The following is a 24,018-nucleotide window of genomic DNA, read 5'->3' as shown; positions in this document are numbered from 1 at the left end:
CCTACAGCTCAGCATGCCAACGCTGACGCGCTTTCTAGATTGCCGATTGCTGCGGATGATGTCTTCGATTCCTCTGAAGACTCTTGCCATCAGATTGACGCCGATGAGCATCAATCCCTCCGGGATTTTCCGATTGATTATCGTCAGGTGGCACGTGAGACAGCTACGGATCCTCATCTGAGTTTACTATTACGTTTTGTTCAACGTGGTTGGCCGCCCAAGGCAACTGACATATCGGATCCTGTGGTTCGTCGCTATTATCCGCAACGTCATCTGTTGTCTGTTTCACAAGGAGTTTTGCTGTTACACACCGAGAATGACCAGCTTCGTGTAGTGGTTCCCCAAGTGCTCCAATCCAAGGTCCTCGACTTGTTGCATCAAGGTCATTGGGGAGTGGTCCGCACCAACCAGCTTGCCCGCCGTCATTGTACATGGATCGGCATTGATAAGCAGATTACGCAGATGTCTACAGATTGTTCGACGTGTGCCGAACACCAAGCTGCTCCGTCTCAACGCTATTTTGAGTGGGCACGCCCTGCTGGTCCCTGGCAGCGAGTACATATTGATTTCGCTGGTCCATATTGGAATTCTCGTTGGCTCATCGTGATAGATGCATTTAGTAATTTTCCGTTTGTTGTGCCCATGCAGTCTACAACGTCTGCACAAACTATACAGGCGTTGACTTCAATTTTTTGTATTGAGGGTCTTCCAGAAGTTTTAGTGTCTGACAATGGTCCACAATTTACCTCTGCTGAATTTGAAAGTTTTTGTTCTGCCAATGGCATTCGCCATGTTCTTACTCCGCCGTTCCACCCTCAATCGAATGGAACGTTTTGTACGCACATTCAAGGATCATATGGACCGCCTTCGTGCTACGCACTCTCGTCAGCAGGCCCTCATCACGTTCCTGTCGTCGTACCGGACCATGCCACGCGACGGCCCTTCGCCTGCGGAGCTTCTCCACGGCCGTCGTCATCGCACCCTACTACGGTTGTTGCACCCCCCGGATCGACCCGCCGCTTCTGAGCATCGCACGCGTTTTCAGCGCAGCGACGCCGTTTTTTCAGAGTTTATCACGGTCGCCGTCGTTGGGAACGAGGCACCGTGATACGTGTCCAGGGTCGCGGTTTCTATACTGTTCAAGGTGCTACTGGGGTGCACAGGAGGCATCAGAACCAGTTGCGCCGCACTGGCCGCCCAGATTCTGCCGCTCGTTCTTTGTCCACAGATTTGGTCCGCGGCGGGTTCCAGCCGCGCCTTCCGACTTTGCTGCCGCCTCCAGGGCAGCAGCGGCAGCCGTCGCCGCTACCACGCTGACAGCCCGTCCCGTTGATGCCTCCCGCGCACCTTCATCCGGGAGCGCCCCAGGTGGTCGCTCCGGCGCCTGCGGTCCCTCTTCAGCCGCCACCGCCTTCGGAGCAGATGGACGTCGACCCCTCAGCCGGGCCGCCATCCCAAGCGGTGGCTGTGCAGCCTGTCCTGCAGCCGCTTTCCTTGGGCACCCCCAAGGAGTATGACACCGCAGCGCCTTGTCCGGCGCCCACTCAGCAGCCGTCGACGCAGCGTCAGGAGACGCTGCCTCTCTTCGTGGGTCCCGACGCCCCGTCGCGTCCAGTACCAGAAGCTGTGCCCGTTGTCACAGGCGTGCACCCTGACCTCGGTTTTCAGTCGGTGTTTCCCGAGGCCCCGCGCAGCCAATGCTGGGGTGCGGACCGGGGACTGCCACCGACAACAGTCTCCGCCCCGGTCTCTTCTGCTACGCCTGCAGCCAGACCCCTCCCCCGCCGTCGACGCTCGCCACGTCATTATTCAACGACGGTGCGGCGATTTGGGGGGGAGGAGTGTTATATCCTAGCCAGTAATGCCAACCGAGCCCGCTGCCAAAAGGTTGGCAGCATCAAAGTCCGGACGCCGTCCGCATAAGCAGCGCCAGCGATACAGGAAATCGCCGCAAGTCTGCGCGCGCCACCGCTGGCTTCTGGCTTCTTAAGGGCTGGAGTCGCGAGTGCTAGGACAGTTCTGTATTCGCCGCTCAGTTGTATACTCGCCACCGATTTGTGTACTTGCTAGTCAGTTGTGTGTTCATCGCAGCAGAGTTGTTTGTCGTCAGCCGACGCTGACCCAGCCGCTCCGACTCGAACTAGACAGATTTCTGTAGACACGGAGTTCACTACTGTGTTTCTGTATCTTCGTTAATAAAGATAAGTACCGACTTTTATTTCATCAGAGTGTTTGGGGTTTCATCTTTCTGTTCACTGTTCCAGCGGACCGGTCGGCCCGCTATTAAAAGTGTGGCGGTGACTTCGTAAGCCGTTTCTACAGCGAAGTGTTTGTCGCTACGAACGCTGCCACAAAATATACAATAACAACAACTAACTCACACATGGATACTGTCTCCGGCCGCTAAGGACCGACTGGCTTTCTTCTGAAATGAGTGAAAAACAATGAAGAAAATTACACTAATTGTCAGTCCATACATGACTGGGCTATGTGTAAGCTGTGAATTCAAAACAATTAAAACAGAATTACTGAGATAAAAATATTAAAAATTGTTTGAACAATTTCTTTCTTTATGGTATACTTACTTGCAAGTTGTTTACCATCACACTAATGGCATCAGCCGTGAAGTTTTGTGTTTTGACATCACTTAAGGTATCCTTCTGCATATACTTCAGCTGATAACCTCTAAGTATTCCATTAGTTCGTTTCGGTGCACTCCAAATTACCTTCACAGCCCGATCACTTATATCATCGAACTGCAAGCTCCCAACTTCATCTGGTACTGAAGCAGATCAAGTGAAGTACTTGGTAATGATGACATTGAAGTAATAACCAGTTTAGAAAAAAGTCATATTTGTAATGCCTACAGATACAGCAAAATCTAAAAAATGTTACTGAGTGAGAGATACTTAAATTCGATTAAAGAAGAATGCTATAAGGTACCAATGAAACTGACATAGAAGGGACTCCAAACAAATATAAGGCTGCCTGGGATGATTTAACACAACAATTCACTTCTAGCTGAACTAAAGACGTCTTGCTTGAGCAAGAAGTGCTCAATAAATACTTTACTACTATAGTAAATGGATTAAGATCTAAAATTAACCAGTGAAACACATCAGCTACTGATATACTGGATGATTAGCTTCCTAGAAGACATGAATTCCATTTGGATCTTGTCACACCCATAGATATAGTAAATGCTGTTTCAAAATTTTCTAACTCGATAAGCATCGACTGCTACTTGCTATCAAACTACACAATAAAAAAGACAATACACCTTATTTGCAAATCACTTGCTTTTATTATAAATAACTGCCTGGAATTTGGAGTTTTTCCTGATCAGCTCAAAATTTCAAAAGTTATACCGATATACAAAAAGGGGGAAAAGCATCTCCCTGAGAACTAGAGGCCTGTGTCTATTGTTACAATCTTTTCCAAAGTATTTAAAGCTATTTTTCACATACAGCATAGTAATTACTTAAAAAAGCATAGCCCTGTTTTTAGTAGACAGCATGGGTTTTGATAAGAACAAAATACCACTCCTCCAGTCCTCGAAATTATTAACCAGACATTAACTGCATTTGGAAAGCATGAGGACTGAGGATTGAGTAAGGCTTTCGACGATATCCCTATGACATCTTACTAGTCCAACTACAGTATTATGGAATAAATAACACAGCACTAGAAATAATTAATTCTTATCTAAAGAACACGAAGCAATTTGTGTCAATTTAAAATAGGCATTCTTCCCTGAAGAAAATCACATCTGGTTTGCCTCAGGGCTTTGTCCTTGAACAGTTCTTCTTCACTGTTGCAATTGATGATTTGTCACATTATGTTGGGCTTCAGTCTGTTATCTGGATGACACAACTTTAATCACCACATATCAAGACACATTGAGGTTACGACAGAAATCACAGGACACTCTCCTTAACACTTAACTGGTTTTCATCTATTAACCTACTGTGCAATCCTGAGGAAACTCAGCTCCTGCTGTTGGGACTAGCCAAAGACATTGAAGTAAAATCTGTAAAACTGATCGGAATAGACACTGATTCCAAAGTAAATGGCAACCCCATTTAAGAGATGAATATCTTAGGATAGCTTGCTTTGGACTTTTCCATTCTCACATCTCTCATGCACTATTGTTATGAGGTCACTCAACTCATATCAGTGATGTATTATTGATTCAGAAAAAGGTTCTACGAATAGGAGGTTGATTCACGGGACACTGCCACCATTTACTTGTTAAGACCAAATTGATGACAGTGATAAATCTTTATATCCATGCATTATTGGTACACATGAAAAAACATAGAAGAGTTTACACCATAGAGAACATATGCTGTCATGACACCAGAATCAAGAAGTGTATTGACAATCCTAGGCATCAGCTGACAAAAAAAGGCAACTCTCACAAAGTGAACTGTTTAAAATTTTTTAATAAACTGCCACAGTCCGCAATCAATACACCTTTCAATAAATTTGAAAGTAAGCTGTATAAATGGTTAATAAACAATCCATTTTACAGTTTAAGAAAATTCTTGTATGCAAGTATAGCAGAAATTGAATTTTAGGATTATGATTACAATTCTGTACAACAGATTAATATAGGATAAATTATTTGTACATGCAATGTGAACAGTAATTCATATAGTTACTGGTACGGTATATTAGTGTAAAGCCCATTCCACTTCATGTGGTCAATGGCTAGTAGAGAATATAAATACACACAGTCATTACATACAGAGGAACCTTTAGTTACACAGAGCCCATATAATACGTATTATTTTCTGGCTTAAGCTTGCCAACATCTCATAAATAAGGATAAAATTATATGGTTTAGATATCAAACAGATAAAAAAACTATATCTTTAATGCACAGTAAGTGGACATATACATCTATTCTCTCAACTTTCACTTTACTCATTTCTTCAGTAAGTTGTTGAGACTAAAGAGACATTCCCAAAAACTCAAGATAATAAAATACAATATGTGGCACCAGTCTGTTAGCATGTTTGAAGATGTTTTATTCTCCCAGTTTCTCAAACGTCCCTTACTAATCACTTTTGAGGGGGAGGGGGGGGGATTGCCCCACCAAATGGGAGAAGGGATGCAGGCAGAAAGAACCAAGACTATCAGCTCAAATTTGAAGAGCAGGATAAGGAAAGATAAAGGCATGCAAAACAAAAGTGAGACAGGCAATACACAAAATAGCAATACTGAGAAGGAAAAAAAAGGATAATAAAGAGAATTATACTAGAAAAAAACAGTGAAGTTTCTGGAAGCAGCTACAATGAAAGGAAACAATGGTGCAAATAGCACTCTCTCTCTCCTATGCAAATTCAGAATTGGCTGAGTGTGTCACAAGTGTACAGTGTGACAGCAAGCAACATGTCTAATAGCATGCAATAACTAATAAAGATAACAGGAGGGAGATTGGAAGAGGAAGAGGAAGAGAGAAAGAGAGAGAGAGAGAGAGAGAGAGAGAGAGAGAACAACGCCAAGCCAGATAGAACTGTGGCAGAAATACTGCATATGACAATGTAATTTAACAAATGTCTTCTGCAGAAACAGATGACCAGAACTTGGCAAACAATGAATATCATTACACTAATGAAAGACCCAAGACAGCCTAACTGCTACACACTTATTTGCTTAATACATATTATAGCTAAAATATGAGAAAACTCCTATGCAGGTGTCCAAGGAATCAAAGAAAACTAGTAGGAAAGAGACCTCTGCATGATGATCATATCAGAGTTTCCAGATGAAATGAGACAACACTGCATATTGTTAATAACTCAGTGGCATACACTGAGGTGACAAAAGTCACGGGATAGCGATATACACATATACAGGTGGCAGTAGTATCATGTACACAAGGTATAAAAAACAGCAGTGCACTGGCAGAGGTGTCATTTTTATTCCAGTGACTCACGTGAAAAAGTTTCTGATGTGATCATAGGCACGATGGGAATTAACAAACTTTGAATGCAGAATGGAGGTTGGAGCTAGACGCATGGGATATTTCATTTCGGAAATCGTTACACAATTCAATATTCCAAGATTCACAGTGTCAAGAATGTGGCTAGAATACCAAACTTCAGGCATTACACCTCACCATGGATAATGCAGTGGCAGATGGTTTTCACTTAATGACCGACAACAGCAGTGCTTGCGTGGAGTTGTCAGTGCTAACAGACAAGCAGCACTGCATGAAATAAGCACAGAAATCAATGTGGGATGTACAATGAATGTATCCGTTCGTACAGTGTGGCGAAATTTGGCATTAACGGCCAATGACAACAGACTACTAACGCAAGTGCCTTTGCTAACAGCACATCATCTGCAGCTGTCTCCTAGGCTCATGATCATATCAGTTGGAACCTAGATGGCTGGAAAACTTTGGTCTGGTGAGACAATTTCTAATTTCAGTTGGTAAGAGCTAATAGTAGTATCGACAGTGATGCACCCCACGAAGAGATGGATCCAGGTTGTCACCAAAGCACTGTGCAAGCTGGTGGTGGGTCCACAATGGTGTGGGCTGTGTTTACATGGAATGGACTGAGCCCTCTAGTCCAACTGCACCTATCACTGACTGGAAATGGTTATGTTTGGCTACTTAGGGACCATTTGCAGTCAAACAAACTTTTATGACTGACAATGTGCCATGTCACTGGGCTGCAACTGTTCATGATTGGTTTGGCAAACATTATAAAAAATTTGAGCAAATTATCTGACAAACCAGATCACCTGACAAGGATCCCATCGAACATTTATGTGACATAATCGAGAGCTCAGTTTGTGTAGAAAATCCTACATTGTCACCACATTTGCAAATATGGATGGCTACAGAGGCAGCACGACTCAGTATTTCTGCAGGAGACTTCCAACAACTTGTTGAGTCCATGTCATGTTGAGCTGCTGCACTACAGTGGGCAAAAGCATGATCTACACGATATTGGGAGGTATCGTATGACTTTTGTCACCTCAGTGATATGTCATGCGAATAATGATCGACATAGACAGACCATTTCATAATTTGTGGTGCTGTGCCCTGTTCACCTTACTGGAGCAGACGTATGGCAAATAATAACAGCTGCCCGCACGAGGATGAAATAAGAAGAGAGCAACAGACTAGTTCTTACATAAAGATAAAATTGTTCAGCAGCCACAAGTCACATATAATTTCCTTTATTACCAATCTCATTCATCAGATATGAGTATCTTTAGAAATTTAGTAGCCAGCAGCAACACATTCACTATATCTGACAGCGAATAGTGCCAACGTCAAACGTATCTGACGTTGGTACTCTATGCAGCTAGATACATTTAAAATGTGGCCATTGGCTGCTAAATTTCTAAAGACACTCTGATCTGGAAAGTGAAAACAGTAATAAAGGACTTGTGGCTGCTCCACAATTTTGTTTAATATGGTCACTGTTTGCCCTGATCTCACTAAACCAGTTCACAGAGTAACACTAAGTGATTGGTGTCTAGATAATAAATTAACAATAGTAGCAGACACATTGATTTAAATGTTGCCAGAAGGAACACTATTGAGAGTGAGGAACACCACATCATGAATAAACAATCAACTAAAAGAAGTACATATACATTTGAGAATAAATAGTAACAAGAAGCAGAACTTTCACACATATGTGGAAGTCATTTGCCAAAGTAGCATTAAAAGTTCTCAACAAAATAGCATCAGTTGACCAAAGAAATTTCCAGCCACCTATAAGTTTTATACGAGCATATCATAAGGTACTCTTCTGTTATGGTCTATGGATGAGTATATGCACCTACAAAGCCAAAAAAGTAGAGACATTAGAGTCCTTTGTAAAGCTCAACAAAGCAGAATTCTGTACATCACAAGTGTGTATAGAACTACATCAACTGAGGCACTCCTGATGATATTAGGCATATGACTACTCCAACTAGCAGTAAGAGAGAGAGAAAGAGAGAGAGAGAGGTGAATAGTTTTGGCTAAAAAAAGTGCAAGAATGAAAAGATCGAGTAGATTATGGGCACAACAGTCACGTCTAAGAAGGAAAAAAAGGAGTGAATCAATAAATATGGCAGTGTAGTGATGTGTAGTTTACAGTAAAATTGTAAATTTCAAAATCAAAACAATTTCGCTTTTTTCACTTATACCAAAATTACACTTAAACACACATTTTAAATTTTATGTAAATATATACAATTTTATATATGGCATAAGACCAAGCGGAACACCATGAACAACATGAAGAGACCAGGTTGAGGATGATATGAACTGGAGAGAATTAAAATGGCAGGAAACATTTACTGATAGACTATGTGAAAAAAAAGATTGGAAGATGCTTTGTGAATGACCTGCATAAGCAGAAATGTTTCAGGAAGAAGAAGTAGAAGAAAAAGAAGAAGAATAAAATATGCAACATAAATTTTTTGCATCTCAATAGAATTGTAAAATCTGTGCCATAACAGTTCACACCCCTTTGCCTCTAAAAATCAAGGTGCTTTGTTCCTGCACAGAAAGACACCCTCATAAATATTATTGTATATATTCATACGGAATTAATATGAATTAAAATTCTAATAACCAAAAAGATATCTACAATACAGAAACTGAATTCTATACCTTTGATCTTTCCCATGAAACAGAAAATACACTTATTTTAATTTTACATCCCAATATTAAAAGCAGCACAAAGCATAAATGCCTCACTAATGCCAACAAAAATTTTGATCAGTTATCAAACATTTTTTCCAAGCCTTCTATCTTAAAACAGTTACATAGTGAATATACAGTACAATATAAACATGACTAACCATCTTCTTTAGTTCTAACTTCAACTGGGTCACTTCTTTTCCCATCTCCGGGATCTGTGAAACACAATACAGTGATATTATACAAACTGTATTTCTCGAGTTCTTTGATAACTGCGCTTTGCTCTTCAAGAGGGTCAAGTAAACTTGGTAAGACTCTTATAGTTACTGCTTCATCTCCATTTTCTGAGGGACTCCCTGAAAAAAGAAAGCTTTGTTTTACTTTAACATTTTCAGCTGTGAATGGCTAATACTTTACTCAAAAAGGTGAGTACAATCATATAATACGAGCTGACATTAAGGAGCCCAAATACATTTCCTATATTTGTATGCACATATTTTTACAAAAAAAGAGGGCCATGAAACAGAAAATACAAGAGAAAAATGTAGCAATTCGTTACTAGATGGGCATTCTGTTAATAAATGGGTGAATGACCTTTCAGATCATGATGCACAAATTTTTACATTAAAAGGCTTCTGTACTCAAACAAATGTCACATAGATTACAAACTATGTAGGAAAGCTAATCCACTGGCAATAGAGAGTTTTTTAAACCTCGTTAAGGAACAAGAGTGGCAGGATGTTTATAGTGCCGATAAGATAGATGACAAACATAATGCTTTCCTTAACACATTCCTCATGCTCTTTGAGAGTTGCTTTCCATTAGAATGTTCTAAACGGGGTACTAGCAGTAAAAGGCAGCCTGGGTGGCTGACTAGTGGGATCAGGATATCATGTAGAATAAAGCGGGAATTATATCAAAATGTTAGAAGTAGTTACAATCAAGCTACAGTATCCCATTTCAAACAGTATTGTAAGGTGCTTAAAAATGTTACTAGGAAGGCAAAGAGTATGTGGGACACAAATAGAACAGCTAATTAACAGGATAAAATTAAAACCATATGGTCAGTTGTGAGGTAGTGTCTGGTCAGCAGCACAAGGTCAACAATATAAATTCAGTTCATAGTAAAAATATTTCTGTTACTGATAAGTTGGATATATGTACAGTATTTAACAATCATTTTCTGAGCATTGCTGGTGAATTAAATAAAAACTTAGTTTCTATAGGGAATCATACAACTCTGTTGGAAAATGCCTTTCCGAGACTGATGTCTGAAATATTCCTCTGTGATACTGACAAAGGGGAGATTGAGTCAGCAATTAAATCACTGAGGACTAAGGACTCTCATGGATATGATGGAGTGCCTAACAGAATATTAAAGTACTGTGCTGCACATGTTAACCCTATACTTAGCCATATTTGTAATTTTTCCTTTAAGAATGGTCAGTTTCCTGAGCGAATGAGGTACTCAGTGGTAAAGCTGCTTTATAAAAAGGGATAATTTAGAAAATTTTAGACCCATTTCTATGTCATCAGTGTTTGCTAAAGTTATTTTCAATAATGTAAGGATACTTGATCATTTTTATATCACATAATTTGCTATCAAATGTACAATTCAGCTTTAGAAGTCGTTTAACAACTGAAAATGCTATATTCTCTTTTCTCTGTAAGGTACTGGATGGATGAAACAAAAGTTTTCAAACACTAAGGTGTTTGATTGTGTTGATCACAAAATATTGCTCCAGAGGTGTGATCAGACCAATATGGAATACGGACAGTAGCTCACAATTGTTTCACCTCTTACTTTAACAACAGACAGCAAAAGGTCATTATTCACAGTCTAGTCTTGAGAACGACTGTGATGTGGGTCTGAGATGGGTATGGTCAAATTGGGGGGGGAGAGGAGGAGAAGGGGGGGGGGGGGGGGTGTGCCCCAGGGATCAGTGTTGGAGCCACTCCTGTTCCTTATTTATACACATGATATTCCCTATAGTATTACAGGTAAATCCAAAATATTATGTTTGCTGATGACACTAGCTTGGTAGTAAAGGATGCTGTGTGCAACACTGGCTCTGTTTCAAATAGTGCAGTTCATGACGTAAGTTCATGGCTTGTAGAAAATAAACAAATGCTAAATGACAATAAGACTCAGTTATTACAGTTTCTAACACACAATTCAACAAAACATGATATTTTAATTTCACAAAATGAGTTATGATTACTGAAACTGAACAATTTAAATTTCTAGGTGTTCAGATAGATGGTAAACTGTCATGGAAAGTCCACACTCAGGATCTTGTTCAAAGACTTAATGCTGCCATTCTTACTATTCAAACGGTATTTGAAGTAAGTGATCGTTCGACATGAAAATTAGTCTCTTTGCTTATTTTTATTTGCTTAATGTCATTTGGTATTATATTTTAGGGTAACTCTTCCCATTCTAAAAGGATACTTTTAGCTCGGAAACAGGAAGTTCAGGCAATAAGCGGTTTAAGTTCGCGAACCTCTTGTCGACCCCTGCTCACTAGTCTGGTTTATTCTGACATTGGCCTCTCAATATATATATATATATATATATTCTTTACTGTTGTTTCTTGTTAACAATATTAGTTTATTCCCAACAGTCAGCAGCTTTCACTCAGTTAATACCAGGCAGAAATCCAATCTGCATTTGGGCTGTACTTCCTTAACTCTTGTGCAGAAATGTGTGCAGTATATTGCTGCATCCATGTTCAATAAACTATCATTAGAATTAAAAAATCTTAGCAGTAATCAGTAACTCCTATTCTGCTGAGGAGTCCCTTGAAAAATTAAGCTGATTCCTATATTATATTGTTGATTGTGTTTACTTAAACTTAGGCTTGACTTCTTTTTGTGTTCATAAACATTTTATTTTATCTATTATTACTTTTATGTTGTAACTTCTTGTACAGACACATTCCAAGACCTTGGAGATTTGCTCCTCAGTTTGGTCCTACAGAACTAGATGTGTAAATAAGTAATTCCACACATAAAAGTCCTAGTAATACATCTGAATGAAGCACAGCACGTTAGTATCTGTTGGTCAAATGGAACAACTGGGAGCAAAACTGGCTGCTAAGCAACAGGCATTGATCCTAATAATTTGATGAAGATGAAATTTAGGTTGCAATTATAAATTTTAATGAATCGACAGGGTAGATAAGGAATAAGAAATTAAACTGGACGGTAAATATCTACAAATGTAAAGGAATAAATGCTTCAATATGAGCTACTGAAATCAGTCAGGTGTAGATTAAATCAATGTTCAGGATTAATAACACCCATGTTGTTTCTGGCAATAACAAAATCTCATAAAAATGTTTGCTGATTTGGTCCCATGTTCTCGACACAGCTAACAACCCACAAATAGCTGAACATGCAAACAGACAGAATGTACTTGAAATTTTCCATTCTTACATAAATGTTACAGTAACATTACAGTGACAGAACCCTGCTAGAGGGTATCATACTTGGTTCAGTATGCCAGCACTGACTACAGTCTTTCTGAATGAGCTACCAATCAATTACTCCCATTATTGACATTCTGTGTCTCGACATTGTAGCAGAAACTACAGAAAATAAATAAATAACAAATGAAACAAAATATTCTCTAACATGTTAAATTACGATAATTACAAGAAACTATGACTTTTTTAAAAAATTACTTTGCCAAAAGGGAAACAACTATTGGTGTGTTGTACAGCCAACTGATACTGCTCTATCACACAAAACAGTCAATAACATTGACATATAGTAAAAGTATTTACTTCTACAGCTGTAAGTGAAATGTGTGGCTTAGCACAATAGCAAGTGCACACATCATCTATTTATGAAATTACAACTAAGTTGTTGTAATTTGCTGAGAAAATTCTAAACTATGTTAGCGTATGGTTAAATGTTCCTTGGTCATTGTGTTACAGTCCTCCCCCCACCACCCAACCAATCTCAAAATGAGTTCACCAAAATGTGAGTGTGATGAAAAGGTTACTACCACCATTCTTGTTCCATTTGACTTTCCTACTCCCCACTCTACTGTGTGTCTATGTGATGTGACTGGATTATATTTGGCATTGTTTAAAAAGACAATGAAGAATCAACAAGCCTTTGTTCTCTTAAAAAGAAGTTTAGTTTTTCTCTGCTTTAATGAATGTACACAGTTTCTTCTATCAATAAATATTAATTAATGTGTGCAATCCAATTGTTTTATTCTACTTCAACATCAAGCTTCAAATAAATCTTTTTTGAGCAAGAGCACACACACACACACACACACACACACACACACACACACACACACACACACACACACTCATACAATTTATGGCCTTATTGAACCAGTTTAAACAATTTTATAAAATAGGCTACCTCTTCATTTTCTCAAATCATCTGAAATTAAGCTTTCCATTGCCTGACTTTGGTTTGTAGTATAGTTCAGGGGTAGTCAACTTTTTTTACCTACTGTCCACCTTTGTCAGGGGTAGTCAACTTTTTTTACTTACTGTCCACCTTTGTATCACTGTTAGTAGTAAAATTTTCTAACTGCCCACAGGTTCCATGGTAAAAGTGATTTACAAAGCAAGTAAGTAATTTTAATTTACAAAATTTATAAATCAGAGTTACAGGAAGTTAAAGCAATAATAAAAAATAATTACTTAACAAACACTTTCTGTCATAATTTTATGAAAATGTAATGAAAATGTTTTGTAAACCCCTATGACCTACCAACCATCACAAAAGCTGGGAAGATGGAACACCCCATTAGTGGGCGGTAGGGACCAGGTTGAATATCACTGGTCCAGTTTATTTGTTTTCGAGTCTCTCAATTTTGTTTGTTTTGTTTTTTAAACCTTCAGCTGTAACTTGTGTTCCCACACACCTTCCTTGGTTCCTGTAGCTGCACTAATGTCTACTGACTGTTCCAAAATTTCTTAATTATTCTACTGGAGATTTTATTTTCTGGTGTCCTAATTACATGCCCAAAAATGAAATGAATTTCCTCCAGATGACGCTTATTAGAGGTTGCATTTCCTTGTAGCCTCTTCCTTTAGGAGATAGTCAGCAGTGTCCGTTTTCTTGGCAATTTTGTAAATGCACATTCTGATTTTTCTTATTCCTATTTTGAGTATTCCATCTATTTTGGCAATGTTATTTGTTTTGAAAATGATTTGCCTTGCACATATTAGTTCTGGTTGTGCAACTGTTAGGCAGCTTTTTTCCCAATTTTGTTGCTCTTCAGAGGCATTCTGTTGTATATGAATGTATATGTAATACATAACATTTCAGAACTCAAAATTAAAGCATATTGTGGATGGGATGACATATCACCTACATTATTTAGAGAATGCACAAATGATTTAATAAAATCAATAACTCAGTTTAGTTGGCTAGCCACTCAGGGACTTTTTCTGACCTTTTACAGTTCACTGATATAAATTTTTCATGGAGCTAAACCAGTCATGTAGTATTTTTTGAAATAATAAATCTTTGTTTGACTGTATATTACTGTATTTTTCTTCTGTACTATTTAGCTTTCGGCTTTTGTGCCACTGGCGAGTAAATGCTACAAGTTCTTAGACCATTAACACATCATATTTGGTAAACCAGTCCAGTAGTCTAACTTTCAGCACTGTATTTGATAATGGCATAAAAGCCGAAATCTAGATAGTATGAAGCAAAACACAGTACTATACAGTCAAGGGGCAGTTTAGTCTTTTGAAAAATCAATGAAATATGGTCAGCATATAAAAAGGGAGCAACCACTGACGTAAATAATTACAGGCCAATTTTATTGACCTCAGTGCCTGGCAAGTCCAAATGGGATATTTCTTCTGTAAATTATGTTCGAGTATAATGACTTTTCTGGAGACTAGAAATCTACTCTGTAGGAATCAGCATGGGTTTCGAAAAAGACGGTCATGTGAAACCCAGCTCGCGCTATTCGTCCACGAGACTCAGAGGGCCATAGGCACGGGTTCACAGGTAGATGCCGTATTTCTTGACTTCCGCAAGGCGTTCGATACAGTTCCCTACAGTCGTTTAATGAACAAAGTAAGAGCATATGGACTATCAGACCAATTGTGTGATTGGATTGAGGAGTTCCTAGATAACAGGACACAGCATGTTATTCTCAATGGAGAGAAGTCTTCCGAAGTAAGAGTGATTTCAGATGTGCCGCAGGGGAGTGTCATAGGACCGTTGCTATTCACAATATACATAAATGACCTGGTGGATGACATCGGAAGTTCACTGAGGCTTTTTGCAGATGATTCTGTGGTGTATCGAGAGGTTGTAACAATGGAAAATTGTACTGAAATGCAGGAGGATCTGCAGCGAATTGACACATGGCGCAGGGAATGGCAATTGAATCTCAATGTAGACAAGTGTAATGTGCTGCGAATACACAGAAAGATAGATCCTTTATTATTTAGCTACAAAATAGCAGGTCAGCAACTGGAAGCAGTTAATACCATAAATTATCTGGGAGTACGCATTAGGAGTGATTTAAAATGGAATTGTCATATAATGTTGATCGTCGGTAAAGCAGATGCCAGACTGAGATTCATTGGAAGAATCCTAAGGAAATGCAATCTGAAAACAAAGGAAGTAGGGTACAGTACGCTTGTTCGCCCACTGCTTGAATACTGCTCAGCAGTGTGGGATCCGTACCAGATAGGGTTGATACAAGACATAGAGAAGATCCAACGGAGAGCAGCGTGCTTCGTTACAGGATCACTTAGTAATCGCGAAAGCGTTACGGAGATGATAGATAAACTCCAGTGGAAGACTCTGCAGGAGAGACGCTCAGTAGCTCGGTACGGGCTTTTGTCAAAGTTTCGAGAACATACCTTCACCGAAGAGTCAAGCAGTATATTGCTCCCTCCTACGTATATCTCACGAAGAGACCATGAGGATAAAATCAGAGAGATTAGAGCCCACACAGAGGCATACCGACAATCCTTCTTTCCACGAACAATACGAGACTGGAATAGAAGGGAGAACCGATACAGGTACTGAAGGTACCCTCTGCCACACACCGTCAGGTGGCTTGCGGAGTATGGATGTAGATGAAGATGTAGAATACAACCTACTAAAAAACTCACAGCATGGCATGAGTGCTGGAAAGGCTAATCCATCGTAACAGCAGTTCTTCCATGAACTGCTAAACAGACTGGATAAAGGAAACAAAGTCACTGGGACTTTTCTAAATTTGTCTAAGGACTTTGATTCTGAGGATCTTGCAGTACTTTTAACATAATCTGAGATAGAAGACAATACACTAAAGTCTGTCATAAGACTGAAGGTTAACCAACATACAAATTTCTCAACTGTGGAGCCTGACAGGGAAGTATTCCTGGGCCATTTTTGTTTCTTGTATATATTACTGATGTAAAACAGCCACAAAACTCAAATTTACAGAATTAAGCTGATGATGCATCCTTTATTACCTGCAGTTGATCACATAATGTCTAATCATAAGATTTATTATTACTTCAACATATATTCTCCCCATGTACACACTTTTTAGTCGCAGAGTACAAACAATTCCTTAGATGTAGCAATACTGGGCTGTTGGCATTGATGAATAAGGACAAGATTGCTGTAGTGAAGTTCTTGTTAAATTAAGCCAATCTCAATAATGGAAATTCCTGAATGGGGCAATATGTAAAATAAGAGAAAGGCAACAACTCACATATAGCGGATCGATGCATGGAGCTCCACACATCAATTTGCTATGGGTGAATGGTTGTCTTTCCCCTATTTTACATATAATCAATCTCGAGTGGACATCACTGTCTACAGTTAAAACATTTCATAAATGTAAATTTTTATGTGGTGTGATTTATGAACATCTTATATGAAAAGATCTTATCAGCTCCAGCTGTAAAAACATTATCTGCAACATTTGCTCATTAAAATGTATCACAAATAAAGTGACTCCTCCTGTCCTTAAAAAATACACTATGGATTACTAGACTTGCACTTGCTTTATGGGACTGAAATTTGGGGTGACAACAATACATACACAGCATCATGAGCTAAATATGGCAGGGAAAAAGGCTTGCCAGGTTCAAAAATAGAAAAGCCGGCCTTGGCATTACATTCTGCTGGACTTTTTGCCCTAAATACTGCACTACCTATTTTAAATAGAAATGCAGTCAGTTTGGTATTTTCAGTTGTTTACTATTAACAATCAGTCAGTTTTCTGGGAGACCAACCTTATACTGTGCTTAAACTAAAAAGTAAAAATAAAAAACAAAAACAATCAGTCAATGGCCTTACAATTTGACAATTATGTTAGCAACTATGTAATCTATCTTCTTAACTGTTCAGCCTTCTTCCTTTCAAAATAAACTAAAAGCTCCTCACTAAACAAAATAAACAGTTATCCATTCTTCTGGAACAAAAAAACTGGAAGTTATTCAATAATTTTGGGTGTTTTGGTGAGACTTATAAAGATTTAACAATGTAATAGTGAAGGCACGGCGCAAACCAACTCTCTTTCACAACTGTGTGCCTGAACACAGGTAGGAGCAACGCGTGTGTGCGTAGCTAGTGGCGAGAGGTGAAGCATGGGAGGGATGGGGATGGAGGGGGGAGGGGGTGTTGACACCAGCTGATTGGTGCTTTCTACTTTGGTAGTAGGTAAAAAGATGAGGGCTAGTAGAAATCCTTGGGTTACAGAAGAAATATTGAATTTAATTGATGAAAGGAGAAAATATAAAAATGCAGTAAATGAAGCAGGCAAAAAGGAATACAAATGTCTCAAAAATGAGATCGACAGGAAGTGCAAAATGGCTAAGCAGGGATGGCTAGAGGACAAATGTAAGGATGTAGAGGCTTATCTCACTAGAGGTAAGATAGATACTGCCTACAGGAAAATTAAAGAGACCTTTGGAGATAAGAGAACCACTTGTATGAACATCAAGAGCTCAGATGGAAACCCAGTTATAAGCAAAGAAGGGAAAGCAGAAAGGTGGAAGGAGTATATAGAGGGTCTATACAAGGGCAATGCACTTGAGGACAATATTATGGAAATGGAAGAGGATGTAGATGAAGATGAAATGGGAGATACGATACTGCGTGAAGAGTTTGACAGAGCACTGAAAGACCTGAGTCGAAACAAGGCCCCCGGAGTAGACAACATTCCATTGGAACTACTGACGGCCTTGGGAGAGCCAGTCCTGACAAAACTCTACCATCTGGTGAGCAAGATGTATGAAAGAGGCGAAATACCCTCAGACTTCAAGAAGAATATAATAATTCCAATCCCAAAGAAGGCAGGTGTTGACAGATGTGAGAATTACCGAACAATCAGTTTAATAAGCCACAGCTGCAAAATACTAACACGAATTCTTTACAGACAAATGGAAAAACTAGTAGAAGCCAACCTCGGGGAAGATCAGTTTGGATTCCGTAGAAATACTGGTACACGTGAGGCAATACTGACCTTACGACTTATCTTAGAAGAAAGATTAAGAAAAGGCAAACCTACGTTTCTAGCATTTGTAGACTTGGAGAAAGCTTTTGACAATGTTGAATGGAATACTCTCTTTCAAATTCTAAAGGTGGCAGGGGTAAAATACAGGGAGCAAAAGGCTATCTACAATTTGTACAGAAACCAGATGGCAGTTATAAGAGTCGAGGGACATGAAAGGGAAGCAGTGGTTGGGAAGGGAGTAAGACAGGGTTGTAGCCTCTCCCCGATGTTATTCAATCTGTATATTGAGCAAGCAGTAAAGGAAACAAAAGAAAAATTTGGAGTAGGTATTAAAATCCATGGAGAAGAAATAAAAACTTTGAGGTTCGCCAATGACATTGTAATTCTGTCAGGGACAGCAAAGGACTTGGAAGAGCAGTTGAATGGAATGGACAGTGTCTTGAAAGGAGGATATAAGATGAACATCAACAAAAGCAAAACGAGGATAATGGAATGTAGTCGAATTAAGTCAGGTGATGCTGAGGGTATTAGATTAGGAAATGAGACACTTAAAGTAGTAAAGGAGTTTTGCTATTTGGGGAGCAAAATAACTGATGATGGTCGAAGTAGAGAGGATATAAAATGTAGACTGGCAATGGCAAGGAAAGCGTTTCTGAAGAAGAGAAATTTGTTAACATCGAATATAGATTTAAGTGTCAGGAAGTCATTTCTGAAAGTATTTGTATGGAGTGTAGCCATGTATGGAAGTGAAACATGGACGGTAAATAGTTTGGACAAGAAGAGAATAGAAGCTTTCGAAATGTGGTGCTACAGAAGAATGCTGAAGATTAGATGGGTAGATCACATAACTAATGAGGAAGTATTGAATAGGATTGGGGAGAAGAGGAGTTTGTGGCACAACTTGACCAGAAGAAGGGATCGGTTGGTAGGACATGTTCTGAGGCATCAAGGGATCACCAATTTAGTATTGGAGGGCAGCGTGGAGGGTAAAAATCATAGGGGGAGACCAAGAGATGAATACACTAAACAGATTCAGAAGGATGTAGGTTGCAGTAGGTACTGGGAGATGAAGAAGCTTGCACAGGATAGAGTAGCATGGAGAGCTGCATCAAAGCAGTCTCAGGACTGAAGACCACAACAACAACAACACTTTGCGTTGATCGCTATGTGTGTAGCATTGTTGTGACATTGTGTGTTAGGCTCATTCGGCCTCCGAAGAGAAAAATAGGACACAGTCATAAGAATAGCATTGGTTTGTATATCTCCATATCCTGATGATTATCTAATTATTCCTCCTCATACTTATTCCTCACATTTATCTCACTAGTTTGGATCAGCACTTAGTGGTGCCCAACAAAAACCAGATCTGAATATTTTTGGCTGTACACAAGTACAAATAGCCTGACACTGGCATGCAACCATAGCACAAACCTGCTTTGCTGAGGCCTGGCGGCTGCTCAGCCAGCAACCAACAACACAGACAGATTATATGGATACAGGCCTTGCAGGAGACAACTCTTCAGACGACAGTTGAGGGATGACCATGATCCGCGTGGCAACCAGCTGGCAACCCAAGCACCATCAAAGATCACTGGCTTGTGACCCTTTTCTCCTCCATAGGCCACGTGGCTGAAAGAAGTACCTACAGTATCCTGGTGCCCAGGTAGTATTTAAGCTGGCGACTGGGCCATACTCCAGTGAGTTTTCTAGGCCAGGTGTTGACTGCGAAAGCATTCCCACAATCAGGAGTCACTGCTATGACAGTGATGCCATCCGTGTCGACCTTTGCATCCAGGAGCTGCCAGCTATGGCCCTACACCATTCAAGGCCTCTACACCGAAGAGATATGGCCTTCAATGCCATGACCAGCAATTCAACTTTGTAATATTAGTCTTTACTTTCCATTGGTGGTATACTGAACTTAACCTTTAGGGCATTCTTCTGGGACTTTAACTTTTGCTCATTCTCTTGGAACTTAAGCTTTTTCATTTTCCTTTCAGACTTTGATTGCAGCACAATTAGCGTACGGGCATTGGACTTTGAAGCATTCAATTTACTGTCGCATTTTCAGGCCTACAACCTTCAGGTATTATTTTGTTCTTACATTAATCAAGAAGTGACTTGTTTTCAATTATTGTGTTCCAACATAGGTCACGTCAGATAAGATAGTAGGTCACGTCAGATAAGATAGTTTATGTTTGTTACAATATATTTCAAATTCAACTTATACCTCGATATCTTTCTTGTGGAACCTTCTACAGACACACCAGAAACAATATTGTTTAGCTATAAGTGGTCCATGTACTTCACAGTACATACTTTGATCAGTAAGCTTTTATCAGCCGACTCTTTGCTGTGCTGAGCTTTTTGTAACAAAGATTAGCAGCAGTTTTATATGTCTCTGTGATCCTACAGGCATTTACTTCATGATGATAGGTCAATGATAATATAAAAAACATGTAAAACTTAAATAAAATGAATATTTTGGAAAAATTAGAGAACTAACAAATTTTTTCTGGGGCAATTATGTAGTAACAGTGAAAGTTTTGTGGCCTGTGGTACTAATTAGTCTGTACAGCTCTGCTGCAGACTCTACACAGCATTTTATGTGGGCATGACCAACAAACAGTGGAACACACTGCTGAACACAACATTCTCAAGTTCAGTGGCCGCTTCACAACCCGCATCACTTGGATCCTTCCCCCCAGCACCAGCTATTCTGAATTATGCAGATGGGAGTTATTCTTGCAACATGTCCTTCACTCAGAAAATCATCCTGACCTCAATCTCCGCTAACTCATTGCACCCACATTCTTTACTCAAGAGTCTTCCATTCCTACGTGTGAGTCTCCCCTTCCTACATCCTGTCACCTGTTGCTAATCAATTCCTCTATGTCATCATCACTGTGCACCACACAAACTAACTGGTTTCAGTGCTTGTGTGTCACTTCTCTACCCCATGTACTTGCTGCTTCTTCCTCCTGCACTCCTATCCTGTCCACTTGCTACCTCCCTCTGAGATGTCAGCGCCCTTCCCTAACCCTTCTACTGCCTCCTGCTTCTTTTCTCCCTCTAAACACATAAATCAACACAACCCCTCATTCTACCTGCTGAACTCCAGTCCTGGCACTGTGGGTTCAGTTGGCACAATGTTGTTGCATGGAGGTGTGTATGTGTGTGTGTGTGTGTGTGTGTGTGTGTGTGTGTCCTCTAGCTTGTCAATGGATTTGTCTAAAAGCTAACAACATTTTCATTCTTTTTTATGTACCTGTCAATGAATCAACACTTCTGCTGTTTGTGAGTTGTCTCCTTTACTCCTGAATTATTTACATTGTGCAAGAAAAGACTTTGCATATAATTAAGGGATGTATTTACCTTTCCATGCTTGTAGCTTATACCCCTGATTTAAGCCGTTAATTTTCTGTGGGTCTGGTGGTTTCCACCAAACTTTCACTGCGGTGGAGCTAACTGCTTCTGCTTTCACATTTGTTGGTGCTGCCTCTGGCACTGAAAATAAAACAAAATTAGCTGTATTGAAAAACTCCATGGAAACAAAAATCAAAGAAACATCACTTCTATCAGAAAATTAATACTGAAAGACAAACACATGTAAAATAAAAATGGGGAAATACTTACTGGTGACCAACAGATATTGAAACATTGGGTAGAAAATTTTAGTGAACTGTTGGATGCTCCAGAGCCCCCTACTGAAGAGATGTTAATCCACCCAGAAGAAGAAGAGGAGGCCAAAACCCCGCCATCATACTTGTTCTCCTTCAGCCAAAAAATTCAAATTCAGCAAACAGCAAGCAAAATCATGGTGTCAATGTTTTGGGACAGAAAAGAGATTCTCCTTGATGATTTTTTGGGAAGAGCTGAAGCAATAAATTCTGCGAGATATTGTGTGACTATCAAGAAACTTCGCAGAGCCATACAAAACAAAAGTCATGGGATGCTGACAATGGGAGTCTGTCTCCTTCATGACAACACACGCCTGCACACAGCTCATGCAACACAAGAGTTGTTGACTACATTTGGTAGGAATGTTTTAAGCCACCCCTCTCACAGCTCCGATCTCACACCTAGTGACAATCATCTGTCACTAAATTGAAGGAACACTTTCATGGAAAATACTTTTCTGACAACAACAGTGTGAAAATCGAAATGAAGAACTGGTGAAAAAAACAGCGGGAGATGTCTATGACACAGGAATCAAAAAATAGGTCCCACAGATGACAAAATGTATTGAGGTAAATGGTGATAATATGGAAAAATAATGCAAGACCTGTACTACAATTTATGTAGTACAAAATTCATTTTTTGCACTTCATAAATTTTTGTACTTCAAAAAATTCTTGTAACCTTACTTTCCGGATTAGCCGCGTACTTACCATCTGCTCTAGATATATCCTGCAAGCGATGAAGTTTGTGAAACTATATCCAGTACATAATGTAATAAACAGTAATGTTCATAATTTCAACACACTGAAAGGGAAAACTTTCACAGAATATTATGTTATGTTATGTGTTATGTGGTTTATTCATCTCATTACATACAATTTTCAAATCATTTGATTTGATGTACAGGAGACATGTCAAGGTTTACAAAAGAAACTTTTTTCACTTTTTTAAGAGAAATACAAAAGTTTACATTATATTTTACATTTCTAAGTTTCAGCTACACATGTACATAAAATAATAAATGTATTACAATCCCTGTGTTCAGATTGTGAAGCTGTCCTCAATGAATTCATCGACAGAATAATAACACTTTTCCACCAGTAGAGTAAAGAGCAATCTTTTCAGTGAACCAATCTCCATTTTAAATATATTACTGCCTTTTATTTTATTGAAAATTTTTAACCCCATATACTCTGGTGTTTGGGCATAAAGTTTTAAATGATGTGTTGGAAGTTTGAAGTTATCTCTGTGGCGAGTGCTGTAGTTGTGGTCAAAACGGAAATTGTCTAGTGTATGTTGATTTCTATATAGGAACACCACCATCTCATATATGTAAAGTGAGGGGATAGATAGTACTTTTAAATTTTTTAACAGTGGTCGACAGGATTCCCGTTTTTTTGCAACAACATGTTTCTAATTACTTTCTTTTGTAATACTAGGAGCCTAGTGACATTTGCTGAATTTCCCCAGAAGATTATGCCATAACGAATAACTGACTCAAAGTAGCAGTGATAAACTGTCTTTCTGGTATCCATGTTTGTGGCACCTGACAAAATACACATTGCAAATGCTAAGTTGTTCAGTTTATTTGCTAAGTAATCTATGTGTACCTTCCAATTTAAATTTTTGTCAAGATTTAGGCCTAAGAACTTCACGTGGTTTGCTTCTGTTATATCCTGATCATTGCAAGTTATCTTTATTTCACTCCTTTCTACTGATTTAGCTTCAAATTGCATCATTTTGGTTTTAGTTACATTTAGTTTTAGTCCATTTTGACAGAACCAAGATTCAAGTTTTTCTAAAGTATTTTTGGCTTTTTCTGGAATATTTTCAGATGCCTCATTTTCAATTAGAACTGATGTATCATCAGCAAATAAGACTGAATGAACATCAATAGCAAGTGGTAGGTCATTTACGTAAAAAAGAAACAGATTAATAACAATTAATAACAGGCTGGAGACTGCAGTCCACATACAGCAGGGACAATTTTGTATAATAGACTACAATATGATTTTAAGATAGCTAATCTAAATACCTTAGAGAATAAACCGAAGCACTTATTAGTAGAGAAACGCTCTTTTTGTAATATGTCCTTGTAAACCTGTTAGTGTACATAGCAGTAATCTTGTTTTGTAACAGAAAACTGATAAGTTCTGATCTTCAGTCTCACATCAATATATGGCTTTTATCTTTTACTGGTAAGAGTATAATTAGT

General features: G+C 39.1%; 1 protein-coding gene across 1 annotated transcript in view; it reads right to left on the bottom strand.

The window, feature by feature from the left end:
- Positions 1-24,018, bottom strand: part of LOC126112881 (protein sidekick) — a 161,733-nt gene that overhangs the window by 77,739 nt on the left and 59,976 nt on the right. The window contains exons 16-18 of the mRNA XM_049915014.1: positions 21,498-21,629; positions 8,824-9,018; positions 2,586-2,782 (exon numbers count right to left, since the gene is read on the bottom strand). Coding sequence (XP_049770971.1) covers positions 2,586-2,782; positions 8,824-9,018; positions 21,498-21,629 — 524 coding nt within the window. The remainder of the gene's footprint in view (positions 1-2,585; positions 2,783-8,823; positions 9,019-21,497; positions 21,630-24,018) is intronic.

This window comes from Schistocerca cancellata, chromosome 1 (assembly GCF_023864275.1).
Source record: "Schistocerca cancellata isolate TAMUIC-IGC-003103 chromosome 1, iqSchCanc2.1, whole genome shotgun sequence".
In the NCBI taxonomy this organism is placed as follows: domain Eukaryota; kingdom Metazoa; phylum Arthropoda; class Insecta; order Orthoptera; family Acrididae; genus Schistocerca; species Schistocerca cancellata.
The sequence above is the reverse complement of the archived record's forward strand: the minus strand, read 5'-3'. Positions and strand labels throughout refer to the sequence as shown.